Source organism: Muntiacus reevesi, chromosome 1, assembly GCF_963930625.1.
Source record: "Muntiacus reevesi chromosome 1, mMunRee1.1, whole genome shotgun sequence".
Taxonomy (NCBI): domain Eukaryota; kingdom Metazoa; phylum Chordata; class Mammalia; order Artiodactyla; family Cervidae; genus Muntiacus; species Muntiacus reevesi.
Genome location: NC_089249.1, coordinates 72,738,086 through 72,747,893, shown reverse-complemented (window position 1 = coordinate 72,747,893; position 9,808 = coordinate 72,738,086). Strand labels below are relative to the sequence as shown.

The window sequence follows — 9,808 nt, the reverse complement described above, 5'->3', positions numbered from 1 at the left end:
ATTCTTCCTTACTGGCATTCCACAAAGCCTTCCTGAATGGGAGATAACTGGGAGATAATGGGGAGGAGTGAGAGCTAACTCCCTGGGAATTTGCACATAGGCGGCAGCCTATCTTATCTGTGCCACAACCCAAGGGAGTGCAGCAGAAAAGCAAATACTAGCTCACCCGTGGCTGGGCCTTGGATAAGGCAGAGAGTCCCGGAGCTAATGGCTAATGCACAGCAGTGGCCTGGGGCCTGGCACACAGTAGGTGCTTCCTGGCAGAGGGAGGGCCTGGCACACAGTAGGTGCTTCTTGGCAGAGGAAGCCGCAGTGCGGTGGGAGGAAGGAGAATGGAAAGTCTCTGGTTATCTACCACTGCACATTCTGTCACTCTCAGGCACAATGCTGTAGCTTTCTCCCGCCTCAGGAAACAAAGATAAATGTTAGTAAAAGTGGAGAGAGGGACAATGGAGGCCAGGCTGACTGATGGGGGTGGGAGCTGAAGTGGGGAGGGCTGGCCCAGGGCCTCAAGGGAGATGCCAGATCTGATGGGAAGGCCGTGGGGTTGGAAACTACAGGTGGAACATTCTTGCCCAGGTCAGGGGTAGGAGTCAGAACAACCCGACCCCAAAATTTGACAATTCTGGTCCAAGGTCACCCATCCAGAACATGTAGCTTGCAAGTGTCTGATCAACAAGGCTTCCTCCCTCCAGTCACTCCTTCCAGCTCACTCATGCCCCTGTTCACCAGACCCTCACCACTGCAACCCCACCCCCCAAGCTGGTCTGGCCAGCTCCAACAGAGCTGGCATCAAGCCTGTGGGAGGGAACTCCAAACCAGACACTTGTCAGGACTCAGGACTGTGGGGACGGTCGGCCCCACCTTCCTGCGGTGACTGACAGCCGTTCTGCTTGTGGGAAGGGCCCAGCTAGGTCAGGGCCCCCCTCCCTCTGGACACTACGCACATATCCTGTATCATGACTCCTAACCTGAAGGCAGCAGGGAGGGCCTGTCCCTTCTCAACCCCTCACCTAAACAAGTCAGAAAAAGAACGGGAAGGAAGTCAAAGATGGGGGGACACTTGTGACCTTCCATCTCAAAAACCTCTTCCCTGGAGGCAGTGCCTATACTTCCCCCACATCCCTCCCTTCCCCACAGTCGGTTCAACGGCCCCAGACACAGCCAGAATCCATCCAAAAAAAAAAAAGAGATTCTTTATTTAAATCAGCAAACTCAGATTCTTCAAGCCCCAGCCCATGGTGAGCAGCCTTCCCTCCCAGGCCCCCTCACCCCCACCCCTTAGCCACAGAAAGGAATGGAAAATGAGAAGCCTGGGGGCCTCTGCCAGGGCAGGCTGCCTCCGAAGTGTGGTGAGTGCAGTCCAGCTGGGGCTGGGGTGGCGGCGGCCACAGGCCCCTCCCTATAAATTAAGTCCCTGCAGCCACAGCTGTGGGCAAGGCATACTTGTTGGGGGAGAAGGCCGTCAGGCAGCATCCCTGATTCCCAGCTAAGGAATGGGTTAGGGCCCAGGGCTCAGAGGGAAGAGGCCAGAGGAAAGAGAAGAGGTATGGTACAGAGAGGGGGTGAGGTCCCCCCCAATCTTGGTCCCAGGGGAAAAGAGGCCAGTTGGTCCAGTTTTGTGGGTTTGAAGAAGGGAATGTATTAGTAAGCATAAGGGGGCGGCCACGGTCAGGCACCCCCGGAGGAGACAGGTCAGGCCCCCACCCTGGCAGAAGGGAGCGTGAAAGCTCCCGGGGGCTCTCAGGGAATGTCAATGCTAAAAAAAAAAAAAAAAAAAAACAAACACATATATATTAAGCATTCACGGAGGGCAGGGGCAGGGCTGCAGAGCCAATCAGAGGATCTGGCGTGGCATCCCATAGCCGGTCATGCCTGCCTGAGAAGCCCCGCGGTTAGTTCCCATCTGTAAGCCAATCACATTCTTGCCCTCCTGCAGCTGGTTGTCCGAGAAGTACCGAGGGTTCTCCTTGGATTTCCTGGGTGGAAGTGAACGCGGGTTAGGAGGGGGTGGAGGCTGCCCCAGTAAGTGTCCTCCCAGGGCAGAGCACAGGCTTTCTTTGGCTTAAGTGTTGGTGCCCGCTCTGCCTCAGAGAGCACTGAGCTCTCTGAAGCCACCCCCTCATCTCTCAAAAGGGGCTGTCCCTTGCCATCCCAGGAAAGTTGGGAGGATAGAGACAAGGGATGTGGAAGTGCTTTGTAATGGGCGTTTCCCAGGGACAGGAGTGAGCATGATCACCACGCTGGCCCGAGCCGGGGCTGCCCAACATACTCACTTGGGAAACCAGTTAGGATCCCCGGAGAAGAGCCCGTCGTTCCGGGCTACCGCCAGCCCGCCCAGATTCATCAGCGTCCGCTGCACACAGGCCATGTTCTTTCCTGGGAAGGAGGAGGGGCTGTATTAGCCTCTGCGGGGCCAGGGTCCTGAATGCCAGGCTTCCACCTCTATCACTAAGTCAGCAGGCCCAGCCCCAAGTTCTTTGACTCTTGATCTCCCTATTCTTCTCCATTCCAACCTCCCACATGATCAACTCCTCTATAAAAACACAAAGAAATGAGCACGCACACACATCCACACTCCCCTCTGTCCTCGGGGTGCCAGAAACCTGCCCCTTCTCCCTGGAGGAGATGGCTCAGGCCAACCTCTGCTCTTCTGGACAACAGTGCCCTGACCCTGGCCTTGGCCCACCTTCCCAGAGGTCCACGGTCTGGAAGATGTCAGTGGTGTTGATGCCGTAGCGCTCGGCTGCTTGCAGGAACTGGGAGATCTGCTCCATCTGCTTGAAGGCCATGCTGGAGGCCTGGATCTTCTTCACTGGCGCCTGCCCCTCGGGGTACAGCCCATTAATGAGCTCACACAGCACCTGGGGGAGGACAGCAGGTTGCAGAGGTGAGGCCGTGCCCACCACAGACCACAGTGCACCACCCTCAGCTCCAGAGAACGACAGAGGTGCCTCTCCTACCTGAGGACAGTTCTGACCCCACCTGGAGAAAGCCTCGGGCTCCTTCCTGCCCAGCCCCTGCCTCTGAGCCCAGAAAGTGAACCATGCTATTCAAGGATCACTGATTAGAACACACCTCCCCCAGCTCTTCCCCTGGAGCGCCTCCTCCTTCCTGCTACCTAAGGCTTCCACTTCCCTTGGTGGGAGGGAGGAAAACAGGAGGGCCTCTGCATGATGGAGATCCCCGGGCTCGGGAAAGGTGGGGACAGGGTTGCACTCCTTTCTTCAGCTGAGACCATCCCCGCTCCCCCAGGCCCAGCCCACTCTTGCTCTCCCGGAGCGCCCTGCTCTCACCGTGCCATCCTTGAGCCAGTTCTGGAAGTTCTCGCGCCCAGGCTGGGGCCGGCCCACATCCTTGCGGCACTGGGTGGTGATCCACTGGATCAGGATTTGCTCCAGGTCTGCATCGTATTGTTTCTCGATCTTCTGCTGTACCTCCCGGCTCAGGCCGTAGGCAGGTCCCCTGTTGGCCATTCCGAAGGGTGGCGGCAGTGGCTGTGTGGGGCTGGGGAGAGGACCCAACCAGACCTGCGGTCAGCACTCTGCAGCCTGCGGAGGGGGGGACTCTGCCCCGGGGACACACACATCCCTCAGGTGGGTCCCAGAGGGGAGAACAGCTGCCAAATGAGAGCATCTCACCTTGGCCCCTGTGGGTTCTCCCACCCTTATGACCGGAACTGTCTACTATATTGAGGCTTCCCATTAGATTTCATTTGAATGGCTCCACTTCTACAATGAAGTATAAAACCCACTGGAATAGAACATAGAGTAAATGAGGCCAGGATTGGCGGCTCAGTCCCTCATTAGGGGTGGTCAGCTTTAGCAAAGGCAAACTGGTCATTCTAACCCCAACTGTGCCTTTTCCAGTCTGGGAAGGAGAATGATTTGGAAAGAATATGGAGTGGCTTGGGAACCCCTGCCAGGAGTTAGAGGACTGGACAGATCTACCCTCAATCAGCCCCTGGGTTTTCACTGAGCTTCCCAGGTGGCACTAACGGTAAAGCATACACCTGCCAATGCAGGAGATGCAAGAGACGTGGGTTTGATCCCTGGGTAGGGAAGATCCCCTGGAGAAGGAAATGGCAACCCACTCCAGTACTCTTGCCTGGAAAATCCCATGGACAGAGGAGCCTGGCGGGCTACAGCCCATGGGGTCGCAAAGAGTCAGACACGACTGAGCAACTAACACTTTCATTGAGCACCCACTATTTGCACTGGGACTTGCAGAAGAGACAGAAATCCTTGATTCTAAAGTTGCACATAGAGCCATCCGAGAGACAGAGGCAGCTCATACGCAAGTACAAGAGCTGTACAGGATGAATATTCAACTACACAGATCACGTTGCTAAGTCATCTCCACTCTTTTCCAACAACATGGACTGTAGCCCACCAGGTGCCTCTGTCCATGGGACTCCCCAGGCAAGAATATCAGAGTGGGTTGCCATGTCCTCCTCCAGGGGATCTTCCTGACCCAGGGATCAAACCCAAATCTCCTGCACTGCAGGCAGATTCTTTACTGCTGAGCCAGCAGGGAAGCCCGTTTGCTGCAGTAATTAAGGGAGGAGTATGGACAGAAGCAGCCTGGAGGGCTTCCTGGAGACGTAGGTCTGAGTGGGCCCTTAACAGATTTCACTCGGCAATGGGATTTTCCATGAGAAATCAGGTATTACTTGATTCTACTTTCCTTTCTCAAAGGAGTGGGAGGCAGAATGGCTCCTGCAAAGGTGCCTATGTCCTAATTCCCAGAACCTGCACTTGTTACCTTATACTGCAAAAGGGATTTTGCAGGTGTGACTGAATTAAGGATCTTGAGATAGGGAAAGTAAAGTACCCTGGGTCATCCAGCGGGCCCAATGTACTCACAACAAGGGTCCTTATAAGCGAAAGAGGAAGGCAGTTGAATCAAAGTGGGAGGAGAAGGAAGTCAATGATGGAGTTTCACAGGGCCATGAACCAAGCAATACAAGTGGCTTCAAGAAGCTAGGAAAAGCAAGGCGTGGAATCTCCCCTAGGCACCCCTAGAAAGAATGCAGCCCTGCCGACACCTTGATTTTAGCCAGAGAGACCTAGCACCAAAAGATATTAAATGTATGTTGCTTTAAGTCACAAAATTAGTGATAATTTGTTACAGCAGGAATAAGACCTAATTCAGGAGCCTTGGGTGGTATTAGTTTGAGGACCTCAGTCAGGAGGAACGGGGAGGGGGGGCTGGTTTCCTGACCACTGGCCTGAGTTGACAGCACCGCACCTCGTAGTGGGCAGTCTGTCCCCACCCGCCACCTCGCTGCCTAAGTCAGAGCCCTGTCCTGGAACGCCACATGTCAAGGGGGGCCAGGACCAGAGGTGGGATGGGATTCAATTTCTTGCCCATGTCTCCATCCCATGGGCTCTTCTTTCTGCTCTGAAATAGAGCTGGCTGCCTGTACAGAACAGAGGATGCCCCAGACCAGGCACCTAAGTTGGAGGGGAGGGAAGGGAGACACTCGCCCTCCCCAGCCTGGCCCCAGGCCAGGTCAGACTTGAGGGATGAGGTCAGGCACCCGGCAGGTTGAACTATCCTACCGCCTCCTCCCTGGCCCTCCGGGCAGGTCACAAGGACAGCAGCTGCCTCAAACCCCCTCACACCTCTCAGTCCCTGCGGGGGCTCAGCTCAGGCCTCCCCTGCCCACACTCCAACAGGGCTGCCGTTTCTGCCTCCAACTTATGGGGCTGCACTTTCCAGCAGAGATCCTCCCCATAAATCAGCTATTTTTAAACCTCATTAAGAGCAACCCACCCCCACTTCACCCAGCCTGAAAGCCCGGCCAGATAAATATCAGTCTGGGCCTTGACCCACACACCATCCACACACACACTTGGCTGGGGGAGGGCAGGCCGGCTGAGTGGCTGAGGTCTGCGGAGAGAGCAGACAAGGTTCCCTGCCCCCAGCCCAGCCCCAACTGCTCAGCAACCACTGTCTCTGCAAGCCTGTGACCCCTGCCGCATAGGAAGGCTTGGAAGGAAGGAGAGGGGGCAGAGGCTGGTGCCACCAGGAAGTCCCCTTGTCCCAGCCCCTTGTCCAGACCTCACTTCTGAGAGCAGCTTCACTGCGGTCACCTGGGCCTCAGCCTGGGTCTCCATGGAGCCAACTGGCCTGAGGCCCAGCGATCACCATGGCCAGGAAAGGACAGGAGAATGATTAACCCAGACACCAGGGTTATGAAGGGCGAGCAGGGCCAAAGCCTGACCCCTCTGCTGTTGCCTGTGGAGGGTAGGACAGACTCAGCCCCCCAGGCCCACCTCTGGGTGGGTGTTGAGAGCCCTCCTAAACGCTGGAGCCTGGACACAGCTGGCAAGGTCACGGGCTCCAGCTGCAGCATCTCAGCTCCACTCGGGGCCTCTGCCCCGGACCCTGCGGTGCCAGAGCCTTGAGGCCGCCTGCCCACAGCTGTGCTCCCTGCCCCCACGAGCAGCCCGCCTCCTCCGAGGAGCCGTGGGGCTGGGACTGCGGTGGCCCACCCGAGTGACACCCGGGCTCGCCCTTAAGGGAGGGAAGGTAGCCAGCTGCCTGCTGAAGTGGGGAGAAGCTTGTGGGAAATCCCCAAAGCTGGGGGTCCAAAGGGAAGACGACAGCCGCACAGCTTGGGGGGTGGGTTGGCAGTGAGTAAGGCGAACTCCAGAGGCACTCCAGACAGCAGTGGGAACAGCCCGCACCCCCATCCACGAGGTCACAACAGCTGGGAAAAGGGAGGGGCTGCAGAAGGCACTCCAGCCCTCGGCCGCACCCGGACCCTGGCTGGACCAGGGACGCTTACCTCACCCCACCGAGGACGCGGGGGTGGGGTGGGGTGGGGTGGGGCGGGAGGATTCCAGGGCTCCAGGCTGGGCTGCTGAATTGTGAAGACAAAGGGACTCTCCATTCATTGTGCAGAGAGGACACAGGGGGACTTCCCAACCCAGAACTGGCATTTAGACTATCCTGAAAAAGCGAAGTGGGATCCCTTGCCTCTAAAGTGAAGTGCCGCAGGGAGCAGGGGCGGTGGGAGACCTGAGACTGAGGGGCCCCCTTGGGGCAGCCCCCTTGCTCTCAAGAGTCAGGGAGAAGAGAAAGCTGAAGCTCCACAAACAGGAAGCCCCAAGGCTTGCAGGGGAGGAGGGGTGTGGGGGGGCCGTTGCCATGGCTTCTGTGTACCAAACACAGGCATGGGGCAGGGTGGGGGCACCCGGCAGAAACATCCACTCAGTGCAGAAGTGGTCAGGAGGCGCTCAGCGGGGTCAGAGGCAGGGCAGGGGGAGCAGAAGTGGTATCCTTGGGAAGGGGTCACTTCACAGGTACAGACAGGTGCAAGCGCTTCCTCAGGGAAGCAGCTGTGGAGGGAAGGGAAGCATGTGGAGAAGAGAAGTTACAAGTGTTGGGGTAGACATGTAGATTCAAGGAAATAGTTCAGAAGAAATATCCTGGCAACAGAAGGCCCATTCTGAACTAGAGAGCTCCATATCTGAAAATCCCGGGGGGAGAAGGGATGGGGTGGGGTGGCGGGGAGGATTAGAGGCCAGTCCCCAGCGGGGCTGGGGTGTGGGGGAAGAATTGCACTTGGACGGACTCATTTGTTGATTCTGGAAGGGCAGGGCCCTGCTGGCCTCATCCTACCTTGGCCTCCTCTGCAGTTTGAAATCTTCCCTGTGGACTAGGAAGGAGAAATTGGAAGTGGGCTTACAGACCGGGAGCTGTCCCTCTGTCTGGTGCTCTGCAGTCAGAAAACCAGGCTCCAGAAAACTAGAAAATCTAGTCTCCTACCCCGGATCCCCAAACCAGTCCATTCTCACTTCTACCCTGCTTCTTTCTGCTCGCAGATACCAAGCTCCCCCAGAACATCACCCGTAGGGGCTCCAGGAGACTGAAGGAGGCCAGCACAGCGCGCGGGCCGGGGGGGTGGGGGAGGTCTGCGGCAGTCGATTTCCGGTCCTGCTGGTCCGCCCCCCACGGTCGCCCCCACTCGCCACACCCTAGGCCGTTACTGGGATGAATCACCCCCCGCCCGCCGCTGGGGTGACGCAGCGGTCTGGGCAGCCCGCCTGCCCGCCCGCGGCCACCACCGACTTTCCCAGCAGCAGGGGGCAAGAGGTGGGGGCGTCGGCTCCCGTAGAGGCTGGAGGCCTGGAAAGCAGCCGTCCTCCCCCAACACCGCCTCCTACAGGCAGCGCACCCCGAGGCGCTGTCTGGGCTGCCACCTTCCAGATGCTTGAGGTCGAGGGACCCTCCTGGAGAGGACTGGAAGTTCAAGTCCCCGCCCAAATCCGAGAAGGCCAGGCCACGGCGGGACCCGAGCACGGCGCCCCGTCGCCCCAACTCGCGACAGCCAGTCCCCAGAAAAACGAGCTTCAGGAACGAAGAGGCCAGGCAGCACCCACACGTGCTCCTGGAACCAGGAAATGAGAACCTGGGAAGCCCCGGCGGCGCGGAGCTGGCCAAGGGTGGGCGCCGGGACCCTGTACCCTGCATCACTCTGGGTCAGCCGTATAATTCGTGACCCCCTCCTTTTCTCGCCCCAGCGAGACCCGGGACTGGAGCCGGCTGGCGGAGCGCAGTCCCAGAGTCTCCGATCCCAACGAACGCCCCGTCTATGCACTAGCAACACCGCCTGACCTCATCGCCCAACAATGCGGGGTCAGAGCCTGGGGACGGACCTGACAGCCCAGGGCGGGGCAGGGCAGTCACCGGACCCTTGCCTGCCAGCCCTCGAGCCGCAAGCCCACTGGAGCAAGCCGCAAGCTCGGGATTCTTGCGTTCTAGAGATCGCGCACACCCCCACGCCCTCAAGGACCCTTCCCTCCAGCTTACGGTTCACGTGGGTCGGAGAGTTGCGCACTCGAGGCGGGGGCCGCAGCGCAAGTGGAGCGCCCGGGCGGGGCCGGGGGTTTTCAGCCTGCTCCCGCCTCGGACGGGGCGGACCAGGGGCGGGGCAAGGGCCGGCAGGGTTTAAAGGCGCCGCAGTGCCTCTGCGGAGGGCAGTGCTTAAGAGAGGGGCGGTGGATCAGAACCTGAGTTAAAGGGCCTGGAGTCTGTGGCCTCAACCCTTGAGAACCTCCACCCCTACCCCAGAGCCCTTAAACGTGTGCCCCAGTGGGAAACTGTCTACCTAGGTTAGCGCACGACTGTGGGCGTTTTTATGTGGGAAGAATCCTTTTGGCTTACATAGGGTGGTTAGGTAAGTGGAGGCACAGGAAAACACTCCCCCGACACAAGTGACTAGGGTGTGGCAGGACTGGAACTAGCAGGCCAGGACAGCTCCCGCACGTGGTCTTGCTCCCCACCTTCTTCAAGCCTGGGCAGAAACTAACAGTGAGGTCATTCCTTGCCCAGGGCCCAAGGGGCGTGATCCTTTTTGGGACCCAGGGTTCAGACTTGACTTCTTTCTCCTTCATTTCCTCCCCTATGACCTGGCACCTCTGCTTAATCCTGGAGGGATCCGAAGAGCCTTCAGTGGAGGAGTTCTTCCACTAGCAGTTCTTCTGTCTCTGAAGATGGAGGAGAGCATCCTTTGGGGGTTGAAAGAATGCCACCTGTTTTCAGGCTTCTGTTGAGCAGTCCCTTTGGGGTGGAGTCGCTGCTTATACCCATCAGTGGAGTTCTTCATATATGATAGAAGCCCCCACTGAAACTTGTTTTCAGGCGCATCAACAACCAGTGCCTTCTCTTTTCCATTCTCTCTTGCCCGGCCCTCCCTACCCCTATATTCCAGCGATTCCCTGGGATACCAAGTGTTTTCACTCCTCTCTACCTCCACACAGTCTGTTCCTCTGCCTGAGATGCTCTCCCTCCGATG

General features: G+C 58.1%; 1 protein-coding gene across 1 annotated transcript; it reads right to left on the bottom strand.

The window, feature by feature from the left end:
* Positions 1-1,177: 1,177 nt before the first annotated feature.
* TAGLN2 (transgelin 2) lies at positions 1,178-8,934 on the bottom strand. The gene is made up of 5 exons (XM_065947649.1): positions 8,824-8,934; positions 3,297-3,507; positions 2,690-2,864; positions 2,277-2,379; positions 1,178-1,979 (listed from the first exon to the last, which is right to left on the bottom strand). Exons 2-5 carry the CDS (start codon positions 3,474-3,476, stop codon positions 1,838-1,840), a joined length of 600 nt encoding a protein of 199 aa, XP_065803721.1. The 5' UTR covers positions 3,477-3,507; positions 8,824-8,934; the 3' UTR covers positions 1,178-1,837.
* Positions 8,935-9,808: the final 874 nt, after the last annotated feature.

Excerpts from the sequence above, each read along its gene's own strand:
- TAGLN2 (XM_065947649.1), bottom strand. The coding sequence starts at position 3,476 with ATGGCCAACAGGGGACCTGCCTACGGCCTGAGCCGGGAGGTACAGCAG. Across the intron at positions 2,380-2,689 it reads GACCGTGGACCTCTGGGAAG|GAAAGAACATGGCCTGTGTG; the intron begins GTGGGCCAAGGC and ends CCTCCTTCCCAG. Across the intron at positions 1,980-2,276 it reads GATCCTAACTGGTTTCCCAA|GAAATCCAAGGAGAACCCTC; the intron begins GTGAGTATGTTG and ends ACTTCCACCCAG.